At 39.5% G+C, this 22200-nt stretch overlaps 1 protein-coding gene across 1 annotated transcript in view; it reads right to left on the bottom strand.

The window, feature by feature from the left end:
• nrxn3a (neurexin 3a) overlaps positions 1-22200 on the bottom strand; it is a 445490-nt gene that overhangs the window by 250830 nt on the left and 172460 nt on the right. Inside the window, exons 12-18 of the mRNA XM_030044763.1 lie at positions 10631-10834; positions 8425-8451; positions 4749-4868; positions 4318-4438; positions 2665-2925; positions 1979-2169; positions 155-328 (exon numbers count right to left, since the gene is read on the bottom strand). Of these exons, the coding sequence (XP_029900623.1) occupies positions 155-328; positions 1979-2169; positions 2665-2925; positions 4318-4438; positions 4749-4868; positions 8425-8451; positions 10631-10834 (1098 nt within the window). The remainder of the gene's footprint in view (positions 1-154; positions 329-1978; positions 2170-2664; positions 2926-4317; positions 4439-4748; positions 4869-8424; positions 8452-10630; positions 10835-22200) is intronic.

The raw sequence follows: 22200 nt of genomic DNA, 5'->3' as shown, positions 1-22200 counted from the left end.
TATGGGCGCAGGGCAATCGAGCTACTGTTTGCATTGAGCAGGAAGAACGGGCTCCCTGAGCTGGAGTTGGAGTTGGAGTTGAAGTTGTAGTTGTAGTTGTAGTTTTGGTTGTAGCTGGTGTCTGAGTCAGACATGGTTTTGAGGGAGGGTGTACCTTCGCATCCGCGCTCAATCTGCCCGCTGCGAAACAGCGCGTCGCTGAGGAGGTCCGGAAGCCGACCGTTGAGGTCCACCGACGCCAGGCAGCCCTGGAAGCCTTCCCTGGAAGCCACCAGTTTGGGTAGGTTGCCATACATGCCTGGGCCCAGACCGGCAATGAACAGATCACCTGGATGGAGGTGGGATGAAATCAGAGTGTTTCCTTGAAGAGTGCGTTGGCACATACACATAAAAAAACTGACTTACTTACACATACACCTTCAAGAAAATGTTTCTTTCAGTAAAGAATATCAGTTTTATTAGTCGTGGCCTTTTCTTCTGGCCCTTATGAAAAGGTCACAAGTGAAATATGCCTTTTCACATGTGAAAATTTGAATTTCACATGTGAATTTACCATTTTCACATGTGACTGGCAATATTCACATGTGAAAGAAAACAATGTCACATGTGAACTAGATGTTCTCACATGTGAAAATGAAATTGGTCGCACAAAGTCATGTGGACTTGCCATTTTCACATGCGATTGGCTTCTGAACTAGAATGTCCACATGTGAAAACAACCACATGTGGTTTTGGAACACATGCATTTCTCGCATTCTTTTCACATGTGAAATAATCACATGTGGTTGCAGATCACATGTAGAAAACCACATGTGAATTAAACCACGTGGTTTTGGAAAACATGTGTTTTCATTTTGCTTTTTCACATGTGAAATACTAACATGCTGTTTCATATCACGTGGAAAAACCAACATGAAAATCAAATGTGAAATAATTAATGAGCCACTGATGTTACAAACATCACTGGGTCACACTCAGCATGAAATCAACTGCTGTGAGCATGGGAAATTAACATTATTAACAAATCTGAAGGAATAACTGACTGGAGACTTGCCTAACACAGTAAGCAGATTATAATGTAATGCAACACAGATAAGACGATAAAACAGAAAGTTTGACCAAACCAAATGAAGGCTTCATGTTAAGTGTGATGGATTATCATGTCTGCCATCAGAGGTGGGTGGAGGTTATGTTTTGTTTTTGTCTTTGTTGACTAAACTAATGGATGGATTTGGATGAGCTGATTAGGGTCAGAATTCCCTTTTTGGGAAATATCTCTGCAATCTGGAAGTGTTAGAATTAAAAAAAAAAAAAAATAGAGAATAAGTATCTATGTGATCTACTTGTAAAAAAAAAAAAAAAAACCACTTGCAATTCATGTCACTATTATTGTGTATAACCAACCAGATCTCATACTATATACTTAAGCTTCCTCCAACATCTATAATTTTATTAAGTGCTGATGTTATTTGGGCTGACCACTGTAACAGAATAAATAACATATTTTTAATAAATGTGTGTGAATTTTTGAAATTTGTTTTCTGTTTTATGGCTTCTGAGCTACTAATGTCTATAAATTCTTCACCTGACATCATGAGATACACTTGTAGCTGAGTTTACATTAAATACATGATACTGAATGGTACTAATAGTACTTACTTATGGTCTAATTGAGCTATGTGACTTGACAAAAAAGAGAGAACAGAGTAACATTCATTGTTACAAGGGACAACATTTTCTCCAGATGGAAAAAAAGAAAAAAGAAGCTGTACAGAAAACAATTTATATGTAAACAGGAATAGGTGATGGAAGCAAACCTTGTGAAGATGGAAAAAAAACAGCCAGGAAACATTTTGTCCACAATGAAATTTGCTGTCATGGCAAAATGTTTCAAGTGTTGCTCAATTTGAATTTGACATCAACACAACACAAATTTAAAATATGACACACTGTAACAGCTGGCTGATCCTTCGCATACCTTTCAGGTCAAGGTTCTTGGCGCCGTTGATGCTCTGACTGGTGGCCGTGGCGTCGACTTTCAGTGTGTGTGTGTTGCTGTTGTCCCGGGTGATGACCACATTGTGCCACTGATTGTCGTTGAGAGCCCGCTCACTTTTGCCCTTGATGAGGTTGGGCCCGTTACCGAGGTCAAACACGTAGTGGATGTACCTGCAGGGACAGAGGTTACTGAGAGCTGGACAAAACATTATACATTTGACTTGGAATTATCATAAAATCAACATAACATTAAAACAACATGAAAAAAGAAAGAAAAACAGAAAGAAAGAAAGAATTACCACAAAATTTACACATTGCAAATAATGTAAAAAGAAAGAAAAAAGCGAGAAAATTGTAAAGTATATTACAATTATAAAACTATATTCATATTTATTCACTTCTTCATAGGTAACTGACACCAGAATTCAATTTTAGCAAATAGGGCAAAGACAGCTGTACACAACATTTACACTTCCATCATCTGAAAACATCTGAAATCTTCAAACACATGGCCTCTGTGACTCTTCATTTCATATATTTAATAGCTTCAGAAGGTGAAGTCAGTCTTGAAGGCTCCAAAGTGTACAGGGTGACAAAAGCATAAGAGCCTGGACTAGAAAGAGGACTTCAAAAGTTTGTACCTGGGTAGTACCAAGTCTCACTCACCCTTTAACCAGCTCCACAGCGATGAAATCATTTCCGTCTCCTGAATTGAAGAGTATGAAGCCATCAGGGGAGGTGGTCTTGAACTGGAAGAAGAGGTGCATGGAGGTGTACGCCTGCAGGGTGGCCAGGCTCAGGTAGCTGCTCTTGGACTTGAAGGTGACCGGGTCGGCGATGATGGAGCGCATCCCGAAGCGGGCGTTGAGCTCACAGTAGTCTATGTCACCGTTCTTGCACAGGTCTATGTAGAGCATGCCATTGAATCTGATGAAAAGGGAGGGAACAGGCACGCATGGAAGTCATTGTGTTAATATAAAGCAGTGGTTCTCAACTAGTGGGTCGCAGTCCAAAAGTGGACCACAGCACAATTTTGCATTGGAATTGTGAGTTCACTTTGTCAGGAAAATAGAAGTGCAGCTATTTAATACAGCACATTTATTTTAAACTGCTGTTTACAAGTGAAAACAGTAGTTTGAAAATGCTTTTATAAAGTAAATAAATAACTGAAATAAATTAAATAAAAATAAAACAAACATTAAAAGTCTATAAAGACAAATATATAAAGTCAATAAATACATCGTTACAGTACCTTGTTACCTTGTTACAGTACAAAAAGTACAAAAACAACAATGCATACACACATTCTACATGTACACACACACACACACACACACACTTTATTAGGTCCACCTGCAAAATCTAACACAATCCAATTCAACTGTTGTGCCCTAAAGTTTCCTGTCCTGATGCCTATAATGCTCAGGTTTTCTTGTTGTCACAGTAACAGAGGTGTTCATTCACTTCTGTGTTTGGCATTGAGCTCATAGTTAGTGCTGCTGTTGGGCTGGACTGCACCTTACTGACAGCTGTTTCCAATATTCTGTCCCCCTCATGTATATGTATATAGGGAGGACAAAAAAATTAGAAACACCTCTCAACATAATGTAGTCTAGTACAAGACTTCAGCAAACTACAACCTCAATAATAAACACAGAAATTACATTTACACATTCTGCACAATGTCAACAAAAACATATATATATAAACTTTGTTAAAAAGTAGAATTTATGGCAGAGCTGCTGACCTGAACTACATTAGATTGTTCAGGTGGACCTGCGAAAGTATATGTTTTGTTTTTTCTTTTTTCACTTTCAAGATAGATAGACAGACAGATAGATACATATATAGATATGTCTTGAATGTTGATTTAAAAAAAAAAAAAAAAATACTCTTTGAAGTTGACCATGGATGAAAATGATTTTTCCAACCTAAAAAAATGCCTCTTTGGTAGCAATTTTGAAATCTTTTAGAAAGAAAGAATTGGATGTAATATTACATAATATTGTTCCATAGAAGATCATAACAGTGGTTGAAAGCATTGTGGATTACTTCACTTTTCATTTGGCAAAATCAAATCGAATGAATAATAATACAGACTATGTGTGACTTTATGACTGAGGGCTAAAGTGGAGGCACAGGACAGATCAGCTGAGAAGCTATATGATCTATAGGACTTGGGTGAATTGAACGACAGTTACATTAATCCCCAAAATAAATAAATAAATAAATAAATAAATAAATAAAGCATTTGTGGCTCAGCAAGAAAATCAAGGTACATTAACGTATGAAGGTATACTGTGGAAGTGAACTGAGTACCTAAGGCTTTGAAGATGGCCAATAAAGCTGGAGGGAATGCTGGAAACAAAGCGACGCTCTGTCATGATGCCTGTCTCGATGTTGTGGAACTCCAGACGAGTGTGGTCACCTGCCATTTGGCCTGAAGAGGGGGAGGGTGGAGGGGACGGGTTGAAAAAAAAGACAAAAAGAAAACAAAAAGAAAAGAGAACACTGTCTGACACTAACACAAAAGGGCTGAATTTAAGGAAAAAATTACATAAAAGATATTGGATGGGTGCAAACTGTCACTAATTGCCAACATTTTTTTCTTCTTTTTTTTTTTTTGGATGCAAAAATTTCCAATGTCAACTTCTACACCAAAACACCAAACCATGGTGTAATACCATTGACAACTGTAATTTAAATTCAATTTTCTCTCAAAAATAAACCGAGGGGATGCAGTTAAATACCTTCTGCTACATCATCGTCAACTGTTAGCTTGTAGGTTTTGCCCCGGCGGCCCACGCGTACCGTATGCCACTCATTATCATTGAGCTTTTGCCCGGCATACAGGGTCTCTGGTCCCTTGCCTGAGAATGATGGTCAATCATAAAGTTAAAGTCATCCTGTGCCTAAAACCAAACCTTTGTTTTCCCATCAGTGAGCCTCTGACCATTAGCAGTACTTCTACAAAATTCTAGAGAATTTTAGTTTTAAATAAATTTCTTACACTGTTAGAAAACAAAGGCTTGGTTTAATCAATGAAATACAAAGTTAAAAAATTATACAATAGCTCTGTGACAACATCTGTAATTCTTATTAAACACATTTGACCAATACATAGGTTTGGGTAATCTTTGAAATGGTTTGAGCAGCGACAAAGCAACTGCATCAGTAGAAAAAGTGAATTGCTTTTACTCATCATAGGACAGGAAAATCCTTTCATTTGACTCCCTACTTTCCTTCTTTCCTACCATCCCTCTTCCCTTGCTTTTTCCCCTCCTCTGCAGCCACTCAGAAACATCACAAACTAACATTAAACTTCACTGGTCTGTAGTTAAAATTTACTTAACCATAACCCCTCATTTGCCTCAGGAAATGTCTATTATAAAGATATTTTTTGGCATTTCTACTTTATTAGACAGTCAAGGTGTAAAGAGACTGGAAAGACAGGGGCAGAGACAGGAGATGACATGCGGCATCTGGGCTTGATTCAACCCCAGGTCACTACAGCTTAGCACTCTACACGGTGAGCTGCTGGGGTGCCCCAGGAAATGTCTTTCATCCCAAGAATCAACACCACCTGTTTGGCTTGTGTGATGATGTAAGGTGCAAGACACTTTCGTGATTCTCACCCTGTCAAGAGGTTCAGTGACATACTGACATGTTTGTGGTCTAAGTTAGAAGGAGGTGCACTATAGAGTTGTCTCTGAATTTGCCTGTGGTTCAACGGTTCAACACATAAAGTTTAAAGTTATTAACTCGAGTTGCTTTTCCGTTATGAATAATGAAACCTTGAAAGTCAGTGGTTCCTGAGAAAATGTTAAACAAATTTAAAGAGATATGTCTGATTTTCTAAAACCGCCTCCTTCTAACTTCACCCCTTGTGAATAGATTGGGGCATGCAGATTCGTACTCGCACATCTACATGGATAAAAAGCCACAAGTGGGCTTGCACACACTCACACCAGAGAATGAAAAAACCCTGAAGCGAGATATTTCATTGATTTAGATAATCTTTTGTCCATGTGATCTGCTACATTGTTCAGAAAGCTGTAAAAGCATTACATAGACCTGTTCAGACATTACTGTCCGTGCTACTGTAACACACGAGATAAAGATGTTTGTCCTTTCATCCCCTGAGCTCTCTCCTCAGCCTCACTTCACCTCTGTATCTTACATAAGAATTTTCAAGTGACCTGCGATCTCAAAGCTTAAAGACTGTTCGCTCAGCACTGTAAGTGCCCTTATCCTTTCTGTGTCTGAGAGTAGATATTATAGACCGACATTTCTGAGCTGAGCACCTCAAAAACTCTTGACCCCTACAGGCATTACCTTATGCATTATGTCCAGGAAAAAACTAACAATGAAGCGACTGACTGAGACTAACATTTCAGCTTCTTAAAACTGCAATATGCATTTTTTTAAACATTGAAATAACAATAAATTTGATATATTGCACACTTTCTGTCAGTATCTGTCTGTGTTCAGGCTGTACCCCTTGAATCTATTTCCCCATCGCTGAAAAGCCTCACTGCTGGCTTTTCAATGATGCAAGAAAAGAAAGCACAGCATAGCTAAATGTTCAAAAACATGGTGAACATCAGTGCTTCTGCTTTATTGTACATGAGCTGTGTTCTCCGTCTGCTTCTTCAACACTGGTACTAGTTACAGCAGCCTCAGGCCAGATGACAGCTCATCAAGCTAGGTTTTTGGGTGGTAACTTGACCATGTTGCATATTGTAGCTTTAAGGGAGCCGGTAATAAAACATCATCATTAAAATAGTTCCTCCTTTTAATCTGTATTGTTATTTTTTTTTCTCCACCACCACCACCACCACCACCATCATCATCATCATCATCATCATCATCATCATCATCATCATCATCATCATCATCATCATTGTCAACAACAGGTGTGAGTATTAATGCATAGACGTCCATGGCCTATTCATGAGTAAAAGCAATCCTTGGTGTACAATGGGAGCTTAACAGCCTGTAATGCAATGACACACTGTAAAAATTTGTAGATGCAAACAGAGCTCATGGAATCATCACTCCTGTTCTCATGTGCAAACTGTAGGACAACAAAATATACGGCAAAATATGTTGTGGTCTCTGAAACTTTGCTTGTATGTGAAAGGATAGTTCACCCATTATGAAAAATATGATATTATTGCACTTACCCTCTGGTTGTTACAGTATGTAGGACAGTAGTGGTGCTATCTTCCTCTCATTGTTACTGAGTGCTGGATACTGGCTCGATGCTCCAAATGCTAACTGTTAGCCTCCTGCCACTGAAGTGAAATTCCCACCATTAAACATTCTGGAAAATAACTGGCATAATCAGGCCCTAGCCAAGATGCTAGCCATGGTGTAGCTACTTAAATTAAGAAAACAAATGAGAGCAAGGCAGTCTAATTGAAGCCAGAAGAAGTTATTTTTTCAGAATGTTAGCTGGGGGGAAGTCCAGCTCAATGGCAGGAGGCTAACAGTATCCAGCACTCAGTAACAATAAAGTAACAATAAAAGGAAGATAGCACCACTACTGTCCTACACAACAGCTGGGGGGAGTGAAATAATATCTTTTTTTTTTTTTTTTTTTCAAATGGGTCAACTGTCCCTTTAAGTTTACTGTTGTTTAAGACATAACTGGAACCAGTTATTACAACATACCAAGTAATGATTTTACAATGCAACTTTTTGTCTCCTTGCACTTGTTGTACACACTAAAGTTGCAAAGTATGCTACGGTAGCACTCCACTTCTTATCTAGTACAATGAAACTCTGTTTGCATGGGACTGTTCACAAGACCGTCTCACTTAATATCATTAGTTATAATGAAAACTGATGAGTGGTGATACACTAATCAGAAAAGTAAGGTGCTAACGTGCAACCTACAAGAGCCTGTTTAAATTTCAACAATTACTACTGTGCACCATTCCCAATACTATGATAATGGTGTCATTCTGGAAATTCTTTTTGTCCAATGAGAGATGGTGGTGAGAGACTTTAGCATATCAAGGCACTGATACAGTGACAACATAACAGAATCCCTTGAGAATGTTTTTTTTTTTTTTTTTCCCCAGCTATTCTTCTGATTTCATACATGTAAAATATAAACACTGTCAGCAGGAAAAAATGTTCATATGCAATTTGGCTTGAGGACGTTTGGACATCTACTACAAAATTCAAAGATTAACAAATCACCACTCATTCCATTTGACTGTTGGTTCCTGTTGAACCTCTGGTGGTCAGACCAGCTGAACGGACAATCTCATCCTCCACACCATAAGGATAAGAAAAAGCGGGAAGGGATTTTCAGGAAAACACATTTCTTTCTTTCTTTTTTTTTTTTTTTTTTTTAAAGCAGCATCAACATATCATCAACATAGAAAGCAAAATGAAACTTGAGTGTTAACTTACTGGAGTTACAGTTTATCCTGATACAGTCTAGATGGGGAAGAATAAATGACAGATGAAATTGCATCCTTCAAGGTTACAGCTGCAGACATCCAAAAACAAGAATTCCACCCTTCCGGGGACGTCCACATGCAGGGCGGCGGCCATTTTATTTCTTTTGATTTGTAGTTAGTGTTTATTCAGTGATAATATTTATAGACAATATTTTTAAGACTTCTAAAAGGACTGTCAATCCTGTAAAAAATTATGTATCCTGTCATTTATACGAATGCACTGGTAACATTAGCAACAAGAGCATGTATTGCAAAAATAGAACTGCAAGATGTTTTTTAGGGGGGTTATTTCTGTTAAGATTCATTATTTGTTTAGGCAGAACATATACAGTAAAATGACCGCTTGTAGTACCAACCACATCGGTTTTCAAACCCAGCATTGATGTTTGGACCTTGATTTGGATCCCAGATTGGAGTCAAAGTCACTGGCTCCAGAGCCTCCGCACCAACTTGTTGGCTAAACAGGCTATTAAAATCATATGTCTGATATTTAGCAAGAAGGTGGTGGTAGCCATCCATCTTGGAGCCATGGATCTTTGAAATATGGCTTAATACATATTGACATTATATTAAAAGCAGGGGGAGCAAATACAATAACTTAATTTGTAAGGCAAAAGAGCATAATGAGTAGCTAGGTCATCCCTCTGACGCCAGCAAAGCTGCCATGTGCGCCCAGGAGGGACACTGTGGGTTGGTCACCATGTGGCTGGTGGTTTCATGTGTCGTCAACCGCAACAGAAAAGTGGGAGCGAACAGCCGCGATCCAATCAGCACCAGTACCATGCAGAGGCACAGGAGCCCCAACCATCAAATCTGGTGTATTATCCTAATCCTACTTGTTTCTTAGAGGCTATAGCCGCTTTAAACTCTTTAAAATCTAAAAATATACTATTATTCACAAAAGCTCTTTAGAAATGCAAAATAAATACAAGCTAAGGAAAAAATATATGAGCGCTGACCAATTATACGTAGAATTTTTTTTTTCTAAATTCATGCTGAATGAAAACTAAGGTGTGAATTACATTACTTCACGTACAACTGATGTACAGTTTATCTGTGATTAAACACACAAACTATTTCATGTTCAAACATCTATCACTGTTAGATTGTATGATTTCTTTTTTTTTTTTTTTTTTTTTTTTTTCTTACCACATGCACTCTATGCTAGGTATGAGTTGAGGTGTGTGAGTTCATTTCCATTATGGTATGCTTCTTTCCTTTTTGTAACACTTTGGGAGTGTTTGTAAAAAAGAGAGAAGTGTAGTCTTGGGGTCGCAGCCAGCTGCAGGTTTTGCTGGGCTCTGTTCTCGGGCTGTTCGCCTGACGGGCCGCAGGCTTAAGGCCTTTGAAGGGGTGAATACCATCTTTTGACAAAGCATGATGAGAAATGGAGTTGACAGCTAAAAAAAAAAAAAAAAAAAGAGGAAAAAAAACACAGTGAAAAGCATAGACTCCCTTAAAAGACACTATCACCAGCAAAGAAAACCACCGAGGAAAACAGGAAGATGAAAAAGAAACAACGCAATTAAAGACAAGAATAGTGACGTTAGTAAAAGAAAAAGGAAAGAGTTGATTTTTTTTGTTGAAATTTCCTGTAGAATGATGGATTGAAGATCACTTGGCATACTTGGGGAAAGTCACCTCTTAGAAAGTCTCAGCACACTTTATTTTTTAAAAAGGCTCTAAATATAGATTACACTTTGAAGCTCAGTATCTCTGGGAAACTGTCATTTTATATGCTGTGCTTATTGTGCTGTGACTGTCTCAAAAGCTCTTTAAACAGGAATATGGACATGACTGTGGTGTGTCTGTTCAAAAGATGGGCCAAACATGTTTACAAATGACAAAAAAAAGTTACAATGGAGTAGCCTAATAAGTTGATTACTAAAAAGAGCGTTATCCAGTCTATGGTCATCTTTGTACACAAACTGCATTAACATCCATGCAAATAAGAGAAACCAGCTGTCTCATCTACAACTTACAGCTTTCATAAATTGTTTAGGGATTAGAGCGATGAGTAAGTGATGAAGAGAATGAGCACAAAAGATATAAAGAGAGTGACAAGGGAGGAGGAGTCACTGCTCAACGGGAAACCGTCTCACGGTGGCGGTGAGGGGGGTTAGGGCAGAAGGGTGGGTGGGTGGGTCATACGATACCTAGGTTGACCGTGAGTTTGACGCGACCCCCGTCCAGCTCAAGCCGGAGCGTGTCAGCTGAGTCACGCGAGGTGGTGGCCATGAGGAGGCCATAGGCTCGCTGGGAGCGGAAACGCAGCGAGACGTCCTCCGCCTCCGTGTGCATGACCGTGGGCATCACCACCTTCATGTACATGCTGCCGTCGTACGAGAGGATGGAGGCCTCTGACGAGAGAGGGAGAGAGAAAGAGAGATGGCACTCATAACTTCAGTAAGTGTTTGACTTTGGAAAGGCAATATCGATATTTGTGCCCCTGTTATTTCTGGCCTGCAAAGTAAAATTGAACTTTGGTGACGAGTTGTAGTTTCCTGGCCGTGATGTGAGTCCACATGGTGGTGAAATATCTTCATTAGTTGTTCTGTACTCTCCTGGGCTGCTGATGCACAATGCTGTATTTCTATCTCTGCACTCACTTTCATTGCAAAAAGTCTCCCAATATAGGGGAGAGTGGGGTAATTTGTGCCAAGGGGCAAGTAGTGCCACCCCTGTTATCTAGAAAACTGTAGAAGTTGGTCATGTGACCACATATTTTTGAAGAGGCATCCATTTCACTCATCCTGCAAAGAAGGGAGACACATGGCTTGAGAGGTAAGCACATTTCAGTTCAAAAAACATTTTTTTGCCCTCCAAAGTAAAATTTCCATGATCAAGGTTTTTTTGATTGCTGTGTTTGACCAATTATAGAAAACTTTGAAAACAGTTCACACAGGTTTTAGTACTTTAGTAAGCTACACCATGAGTCTATACAGTTAGCATGATGTTAGCTCAAAACAGCTGGGGGATGCATTTTTTCAAAATGGTGGGCTTGGGGTAATTTGTGCCAAAGGGCCTGGGGTAAATTGTGCCAGTGGCACAACTTGTGATGATATACTATATATTACTTTATTGTATTTTATTGTTATTGTACATTGTCTTCTTACCTTTGATCACTAAAACTATTCAGATTCAGATGAAGATGATTTGCAGGTGCTCATTTTGGAAGTTTTATTTAGTTCTGGGTATGTGTTCATGTGGCGCTAGGCCTCGTTATACAAAAGTGGCCTGTGATCTTGTTAAAATAATAAATAAATGTTAAATAAATAATTCTATATTGAATTTGTTTTGCTTTTATATAGCATTATCATTTGTGAGATTAAAATGATCTGTTTTACTTCAATTATCAATGGCATAATTTACCCCAGTGTATTCTCTCTAATGGCACAATTTACCCCGCACCGGGGGCAAGTTGTGCCACAAAACCACTTTTTTTTTTGGAAAGCTGTATTTCTCAAACAGTTTATATAAGATCCAAAGTGATTGTTCCCAGGGATGCACAACATCCTAAACTATATGTGCATATTTTAGTTGGAGGCATTACTGTAATCCCCTCGCTTTAAACGCACTTTAAGTAAAAATTGGCACTATTTACCCCACTCTCCCCTACCACTTTTTATTCATAAACAAACATAAACAAAGCGGATCATGTAGATTTAAAAAAAAAACAAAAAAACAGCTAGTTCCAATGCTGATGTTTTGAGGCAATTTTATGGCTCTTTTCTCATTATTCTCGTATTTGAATTTGAACCTGTTCTTGCCAAATCAATGCGCTACACCAAAGAAGGTTTTGCTGCTGTGTGTGTTGTAGGTTAGCAAGCCAGCTACATGCATACAAAGAAGTCAGTTCGGTAGACGTTACGATTGTTAATCTGCGGCTCCAACCACTGCAGACAGGAAAAAGTGCCTAAGTGTGAGTGCCTCTCCTAGCTAGCTTCCTGCTTGTTGTTGGCTAATTTAGCTACTTGGCAACCTTGAAACGTAAACAGGATGGCACCACCCACTCACGGAAAAGGTTTTATTGTAATTTCTTCGCTTTTACTACTGTCACATTGGTATGTAGGCCGCTATATAAGCTGTGTAATAAGTGGGATAATCCACTCTGAGGTGGTCTGTTATTGAAAAATAACCAGTTCCATGTGGGGGGACAGGAGAAACTCGATGGAGGTTGTTTGCGTCCACGTCATTTTATTTCAATAACAGAGTGGATTATCCCTCATTGTGGATTATCCCTTACATAATCTGCTTTGTTTGCGCTTGTTTACGTGCTATTATTTTGGGACCTGTTTTGCCACACTATATTGAAGTGGATTGAAAGATAAAAATACAGTATTGTGGATTAGTAATTCAGGCGAGCATGGAGGAACTATGAGGATGTTTCACCATGTGGACTCGTATCACATCAAGGGAACTAGACAAGCCTACAGCAACATGAACCCAAAGTGCAGTGCTGCTTTAAACATGTAAATGATGCCTGGCTAAACTGCCATGGGTTTCATAGACCTGTAGCTCACATCCTTAGCTATAAACTTTAGCATGAAACCTAAAAACTCAAGAGAATATTTTTCATAGTATTATGTTAGTGTGCAAATGAAGCCTGGTTGTCTTTTTCATGGCCATTTGCACTTCATGAGATGGGTAAATGGAACAGTGCTGGTAGAGGTGATATTAGCCCGCAATGAGCAAGGCATTTTCAAGTTATTTGCTAAATTAGTGCTAGTTAGTATCTCTACCACTGCTGAAAATTTGCCTCTTTTTATTAACAATTTGTTAGATGTCAAATGGTGTCCTTATACGTAATTCGAGTGTAAGTAACTTTATTGGTAGAAGATGGACGAGCTATGTGGTCCTGCTCAGAGCCTTTTTCACTTTTCAACTGCTTGATTCAGAGAGAATATGTGATGAATCATCGGCTCTTATCATGAGTGGGACCATGCAGCTGGTAGTCAGCAACACAGGATCAGTAAATAAGACCAGTAAGATCAGTAAAATTATTAATCAGTAATGTTATTTTGACTCAAAACTTAGTAAGCATTGAAAATACACAGTTAGATGCACAACTATCATATTTAGTTTACAGTCAATCAATCGTTATATTATGATGAGATTGCAAAGAAGGATATGCTCACCAACCCCAGAGCCATGTGCAAGCATCTACTAGTTACCAGCCGTGGTGAAACCATCACACAGGTCAGCTCATACAAATATACTGGGGTCCTCATTGATGGCATTTTCTCCTGGAGCAAATCCACCTTTTCAAATCCATCTTTTCAAGTCTGCATCAAAGAATGTATTTTCTGCACAGGCTCAGGGTATTTGGTGTTGAGCAGAGGCTGATGTAGATCTTTTATAAGGCTCTACCTGAAAGCATTCTGTGACATGAAGTAATAGCATGGTTCGGTAATTTGTCGGGACGTTTGAAATCTTGGATCACCCACCAGGTGCGGTCTGCATTAAAACTCTTGGGACTAAAAGGCTGCCCATCACTTCAGACTCTTTACAAGCAGTCTGTCATCTGACATGCTGAAAGGATTGTGTCCGACCCTACTCATGCCCTCAGCTCAGGAATTCCGCATCTTCCCTCTGGCAGAAGAGAGGATGCCAGGTGCAAATTTAACCGCCATAATAACCCCATCATACCTACAGGCAGAGGTCCTAGGAGCCATGGGGGTTGTTCACTGTATTCCTGGGTTAGTGCAAGTGATGTGATCAGTGGTTAATGAAGGATGGAATGAGTTTTATTGTTAGGATTAAGTGTACTTGATAATGATGTGGTTAACTGATGTGTTTTATGATAATTATATGACAATTTTGTATGATTTTTATTGCCATGTCCTATTTATTACCGTGAATCAGCAGTGCTATATCTATCTATCTACAAAGAGAGGCCGGAAAGGCCCTGATTTTCCGAGACATTGCTCTCTTGACTGTGGTCCCCTACACCATGCATTAGCTGCTCTGCTAACTATATGAGGCGATTCACTACCTATCAAAACACCGCCGAAGTTAAAAGCATCCATGCTTCACTCTTGTGCTCCCTCTCGCTCACAACACACTGATTGCTTTTTCCAACTGATGATCCAGGTCTAAAGTCGCCTGTAATTTGCATTTGCAGTGGTTTCATTTAAAAGTGAATTACTTTTGTTTGTTTGTCCAAACTTTTAAAATGAGGAAAAACATGCTTTTTGGCATATATTTGTGGCAGAAAATTGATATTATCTCTTAGGCCACTTTACTTTGCATTTTTATTATGCATTGGCACAAAAATAATGGCTATCAAGCAGCTTCAGGTAAAAAAAAATACTGGAGTCCCATATCCTATGAACCCTCGTGAGAAGGGGCTAGAAAATACTTTTTTTTTTCAGTGGTGGGAAAGGAACATTGAACAAAAAGAAATGAAAAAGAGATGTGAGAGACCTGGGGAGTGAGTTGGGTGAATGTTAAGGAGGGCAAGAGATGTGACAAAGCTGAAATGTGTGAATCAAACTCGCCACCTGCTGTGACACATCTAGTTCAGGTGGTGAGGCGGCAGGCATTTGCATCGCATACACACACATACACACACTGACAGAGACACACACACACGTCTCCTCCTGGTTCGCTATTACTGCTCTTGGCTCTTTTTTTAAAAATGGAAAACAGATGTTCAGCACATCTGTGTGTAGCAGCAGCAAGTTTGAGTCCCCTGTGGCGGATCTAACACTAGTCATTTACACTGAGATGACAGCCAAGGAGGAGGGCTGGAAAAGGCACACACACACACACACACACACACACACACACACACACAAACACAGCATGGAGGCATTGGTGCAGGCAATATAAGATATGAGGCTGAGACATGAAGAAATAAATCCATGGACGAGTATGCATGCACACATATCAAAATTATGAAAATGTACTGACAAAAAAACAAGCGACCTGACATGAATGACCTGTGTTGGGACGGCATTGGGACGAATTTCATGAACCAAGAAAAAAACAGTCTTGACGAAAAGGTTCAAGTGTCGCAACCCATTGAGGAGTAGCTTACGTTGCCCTTCAAAATCACTGAAACCTGACACATGACAAGCATTTTCTACAGCAGCCATTTTGGCATGAAATAGCAGGGTAAACATAGCATTAATTAAGGTTCTGTTGCATTTAGGTCTAACAGAGCCAGGGCCCTGGTATTGTGGATGCTGCCTCAGTGGAATGGCTCTATTAGACCTAAATGGAACAAAACTTTAATTAATGTCATTAGTAACACCTGTGTTTCACTGCTATTCATGTCAAAATGGCTGCTGTGAAAAAGCTCTATTGCAACCTTATGCATTGTTTTGGGCCTCGATCATATATGCTTCACAAGTCACCCGCATACACACACAAAATTAAAAAAAAAAAAGCCCCACTCATTTCTTTTGCAGCCACACAAGATTTCCAGTTGCAACTTGTCATCTAGTCCTCACTCTCCTGCTTCATTTACTTTAGCGCACACACACACACACACACACACACACACACACACACACACATACTCACTCCAAGTACCAGCCCCCAACCCTACACACACCCGTTTCCTGCAGAGCATCGCTACAGAAAAGCGCTGATGTACTCTACAATTACACACCAATCAATATGTTATTATGTACGATTAGATGCTTTTTGCACACACGCACTCATGCGTGCAAGCACATACACACACACACACACACACACACACACTTCCACTCTCTCCACCCTCTTCTGGCTAAAGTCCAAAGGCTTTATTCTATAGCCTGAATGGCAAGTAGCACACAGTAAAAGAGAGAGGGAAAGTGGAGTATGTGTGTTTGTGTGTGTGTATAAGTGTGTGTGATGTAACGTGTAAGTGCCTGAGAGAACGAGAAGGCAGAGATGAGACAAGGAAAGAGAGAGTACACTTCCAAATGTAGATCAGAAAATTACTCAGGAATCAGCTTGGATGTAGAGCAGTGGGGAGACACACGTACAGATGGTGTGACTTATACATTTAATTCTAGATACAGGTTGGCTCATTTCAGTTCCCTGCATCAGCTCTACTTTATCCCATCCAAACTGCACAAAAATAACCCCAATATCTCACCCCTCTGCTTCAGATGTAGATCAGAGGAAGGGACATTCCTGCACTCCACGCGGCAATGCCACAAACTTCAGGGCTTCTGGCAGAGTGGGTATGCAATATGTTGTCCAAGATATATAGGATTATCTCCCTGCTGGACCTTGAGATCTGCTCATTGGGAAGTTTCACTAGTTTAACTCTTTGGAATGTCTGTGCTAGAAAGCTCATAGAGATTCTCTTAGCTGTTGCAAAAAAAATGCATAGCATAGGAAGTGAAGTATGATGCTGACCTGCCAATTTGAACGTGGTTATCTGAAATCACCAGTTGCATACCATTTGAGAGAAATCACATCGGCTGAGGAATGAAGTCGAAACATTTAACTTGATATGGCAGTGTATAGAAATATTTCCATCAGACAAAAAAAGATTCTCCATGTTGAACTGAACTGTTGGTTACTGTATGTAACCAACTGTTACCAGCAATTACGTCAGATATCAGCAATTTCCAGAAGGCGAAGTGTTGTTCAAGTTCACACTTAACAGGAACTTGCTCAAAGTTCAGTTCACACAGATTAAAATGAACTAGTTCATTCATATAGTTCATATTAGTTCATTCATATAGTTCGCAATTTTGAATTCTGAAGTTCACAGTCCCAAAAATGAACTAGTTCACATTCATGTCCATTTTCAAAATGAGTTGCTCTAAGCTGTTCTTTTTCAGAACCTCATCCTGCCCCAGCCTCCAATCATTGCCACTGCCCACTTCCCAAACTAAATCAATTGCTGTATACTTCTCTAAAATCACAGACAGAGATTACTTGGTCTTAGCCTTTGTTAATGGTTTCTTGTGATCATCATTTATCACTTATATTTGCCAAGACCGGAATCTCGATGTGTCTTCTAACATTTAATGCTGATGTGGCTGATGTTCTGAATAGGTTTTTCAGACACAGTGGGCACAATTTGCACAAAATATTCCTATATTCCCCACCTCTTCCAGAGCTTTCTCTCAGTTTAGACACAACTGTCAAATATGTGGAATAAGTATGTAATTTAATGGCTGAGTGGTTTTTGGTGGAGATGGAAGTAACTGGAAGAGAGACCAAAGCAATAAGGAAACCATGCAGACTGTAGTCTAATATATTCTGTTGACCGTTCAGAAACAGTATACTATTTCTAACGAATATAGTGGATGGGCACATTCTGAAATTTTCATCAAACTACTGGAGACCGTCTGGGGAAATGAAACCCTAGGAGAAGAGTCGGAGAGAGGTAAGAAAATCAGAAGAATTGGTAAGCATGGGATTCATATTTGACCATCTACAATATACATTTCCATTGTTTTCTTGTGGAGTTAGATGCTGAAACTGGCACTTGAAATCACAAGCTGCTCAGCCCGAACAGCCCAACTGGTTAACATGGGCGTCAAAAGAAAACGTGCAACACTTCATGGTGCTTCTGCATCCCATCTAAACCCAGCGTAACTCTTGTGAAACGCAATGTTTACATGCACTAGTTGCTAATGGATACATTTGGCTCACCGTTCACCAGAAACAGGAGCACGTTCAATGAACGCAATTCATTTAACGCATTCATGCACAAAGAAAGAGAGCCATTTCCAACACACCTCCTTGTTATAGCCTTTATAGCCAACATTAAAAGCAATTGAACAGTTTCTTTGTGCACCTTCAAAGAATCTAGTATACTTCCCAGTAGACATAAAAGTGGGCTGGGGAGCAGTTGTTGCCCCATCAGCATACTCATTTCTTTATCTATTGCCTTCCAAAATAATTGAGCATCTTGGTTTTATCTAAGTGTGGCTTGTTTTTCAATAAAATGGGAAGCCAACAAATTGCAACTTTAACTCTAAATTCAAGTCCTAATCCTAAAATAATCCCGTTGTAGAAATACGGACTAACAAAAAGTCCTTTTCCCCAAAAATGTAATTCCCGTGAGAAGATTTGGTCCTAATAACAGCTGAACTCCCACACAAGCATATAGACTTTCACTCTCTGCTAAAACAGTAAAAATTAGCCCACATTCTTTGCACTGCCACCGAGTCCTATCACAGATCTTTTTTCCGCCTGCTGTCAAAACCCTGTGGCTTCCACTCTCAGTATTCCATGCTCATCTCCCTGCACCGTCTGGCCTCCTCATAAACACTGAGCTTATCCAATCCCTCGCCTGAATGCCGGTATTTGTTAAAGGCGGTAATGAGGTGAAAAGCCACCAAAGCTCCTGGGAAACCAGCCAACTGAATCAACAAAGACCTTTAATTGACATTCAGTTCATCCTATCATTGTACTGTGGAATGCCTAATCAGGAAGTGGCTGCTGCTATGACTGGGTGATGATGTGAGCTAAATCCTTTTTTTATCCAAGGAAAGTAGACAGAGGTCCATGTTCTCTTTTTTCCCCCTTTGGTTGTTGCAGAACATATCAGTATTACTATGTGCTGGACCCAATTAGCATATTGCGACATCTAATGGGATTTCAAGGAAGAGACAGCTAACAGTTGATAGATGTAATGATAATCAGGCTTCAGTACAGTGCGCAGTGTAGTGTATTACTACGTAGTAATACTGCTGTATACTACTATACCTCAAATAGAAATGGTCTTATATGTCAGCCTCTTATTCAGTGGTAAAATGGTCCCTTTTTTTTTTTTTTACATTCACTGGATGCTAATTGAAATCAGTATGTCTGGTTACATCTACATAAGCCAAAATGATCAGGGTTGGAAATCCCTCCAAGGGAACTCTTGGATTTTTGGTTCCAAGTGAGATGAGATTAATTCCAGGTAAATCAGCATGGAAAATTATGCTCTGAAGCTAACCTCTATAGCACTTCACTTGCACAAACCTCAAGTTATTGGTAAGAAAACAAATCGAGCCTGAAGAATTTTACCCAGGAGATAGTTGTCAAGCATGGCATGCTCTTTCTTTGGCACTCCTGTCAACATTGAGGCCCATATGCTTTTTTGTCTTGGGATATGCTCACACTCTGCTTTGGATTACAGTAAAGCTTTCGATTCAAGTGGCTATGACACTGATTTTCTTCTTGTTGATTGCCATGATGAATCCTTTTATCTTTGCTCCACTGATGCTAGCTTTTTAAGTTCACCGGAAACATGCCTCAGTCAGGTTGAACTAACTCAGAGTTTCTGGAACTCATTGTAATCAGATGTTACGAAACCGAAAACTCAGGGAATGCTATGTTGGGTTTATTCAAAGTCCAGGGTTACATTCAGGGTTTGTTAAACCACCCCTCTTTAAGTGGCTCACTGCAGGACCTAAGATCATCCGTCAGTATACTGGCGAGGAACTCATATAACCTTGTGTAAATGAATCTGAACCATCCATTTAACTGTTTAGGATTAGGATTTAAATTGAAAATTAGAATTCCAACTAGGTTTGAATTAGGGTTAGAATCAGGGAAAGAATGTACCCAGTGAGCATCCTCATGACGACAGTATAACGATGTGTTTGCATGTGTATGGCTCTGTGTGTTTGAAAACCAGGGATGTGTGTATTATGTTGACACGAGCAAACATATATTATAGTGCGCTGCCTATTGTCACAGCCGCCACAAAGAGCTGCTATTACACAAAGTTTTCACAGAAGCGGATACCACTGCCAACAATACTGAGTCCTGGCCAACATGTGGTGGAGGAGAACATAATATACCTCCATTATCTGGCACCAGGACTTGGGAATTGGCCATCCCAGATTACTTTGTGTACTTTGTGTCCTTACCTGACCGTAAAAACTGTAAACACATTGTCACTGTGATTCTGTGCTGGATTCTGCCCTTGGTGTGAAATTGAGTGCTTTCAAAGACATGTGGATATGTTGATAGTGGTGCGTGCTGGGAAATCACAGAGTGCTGATTTCTGGGACACACGGACAGATGCACACACACAGGTTTCTGAGTATTTGTGTGTGTGTGTGAGTGTTTGCTCGTATGTGAATGCGTGCACAAGAGCGGTAACAATCACCTCCTTCCATGATGAGGACGGCAGCCACAGGGAAGCGGGTGATTCCATCGACAGTACCACTTTGCATAATAACCTGACAAATTGCAGTGGGAAGTGTGCAGGTGTCATTTGGGGGAAAAACATTCAGAGGGTCTCTAGTTGAAGGGTTTACGTGAACAAACTCATGACCAACAACAAGCGCCCTGCAAACCTGGAGAACGAGATACGCACTCACATTTATCATCCAATCCAAAACCTAACAAGATGACATGGAACACTGAACAGACAGGCGCTAAGCATTTGACAAACAATGCTTTGGAAACAGGCAGATATTCCACCAACAAGAATGTGAGGCCACTCTAGGGGGCGATGTAGAGTGGTAAAATCTTCTATGTGTTTAGACGAATGAATTCTGCAACCATTTAGGAAAAAAAATGCATTTTTTTTTCCCTCTGGTTGTGTCACTAGTCAACAGCACATAGCCTCAGTGTTAGTGGAAGTCTTTTGAAAGTGACCGTATTATATAGCCATCGTTTTCACGTCACCTTATTATGTCTTCATTATAAATGTAGGACCATGTAACAATGACAGTAACACTCCAATTACTGGTAAATATTTCAAATCAAATGTAGTGATCATTTCATAGGATTTAGCCCCACTGACCACCATATATTCGACGTTGTTTGCAAGTGCTCAGAACTGCCCCCGATGACCAAAAGATTGTACTGCATTCTTTTTTTTCTTTTTTTTTTTCTTTTTTCTTTTTTCTTTTTTTTTTGTCTTCTTGCAGTAAATGGCTGTAGTTTGGCTTCCTCTCTCTATAGGCTTTAGTTTTGGTGCTTAAAGAACCATACCAATGATTTTGAATGTTGGGCCCATTTACCGCTATTAATCCTTTGCAAATCATGTGAGGCTGCAAAAATTTCACAATATATAATCAAAATCCCTACATTTTCAAATTTGAGTTTTTTGTTGAAAGTGGAATGAATGGAAACCAGTGGTTGGATAAAAGGTAGGATGAGTTGAAGGCAACATGCACACCACTTGCTCTCTTATGTGGTGCAGGGAATCGATGTCCCAGAAAATCCAATTCCAAAGAAAAAAGTCAATTCCCACACACACTTTTTCACCTCTGCACTGATGTATTAAGAGAAGTCGACATTTCAGTCACAAGAGCCTTTCTCAAGACATCATAATAAAATTCCACTATTTGGTATATTATTTAGCATCATACACGTTTTCACTAAAATTAGCATTCTGCGTCCTAAGTAATATGTCTTGTTTATTCTTCTTTATTCCATGTTAACATATGAAGCACACATGAATGAATGTCTAGCTATGAAATAGTGACAAATGAATAAAATAAAAACAGTTCTCTTCTTACTTTCCATAGCAATGTCTTAAAATCTTAGACAATTTGTTCATTTGCTATGGACAATTTGACTATAATCTCATGTTATTTGATTCCATATATATGCAAATCTCCACATCAAACGGCCCTATGCTATATAAAAATGATGTGACTGTGCAGTACATATATACATAATGAATGCACAAATAACTTTGACAGAGTATTAATGGGACATTTTACCCATAATTCACATTAATTGGTATCAGTATATCTATAGTAACCAGCTGTTTTGAGTCGATGAAGATCAGGCACTTAATGTATGTCAGTGTGTA

The sequence above is a fragment of the Myripristis murdjan genome, chromosome 22 (assembly GCF_902150065.1).
Source record: "Myripristis murdjan chromosome 22, fMyrMur1.1, whole genome shotgun sequence".
NCBI classification, from domain to species: domain Eukaryota; kingdom Metazoa; phylum Chordata; class Actinopteri; order Holocentriformes; family Holocentridae; genus Myripristis; species Myripristis murdjan.
The sequence above is the reverse complement of the archived record's forward strand: the minus strand, read 5'-3'. Positions and strand labels throughout refer to the sequence as shown.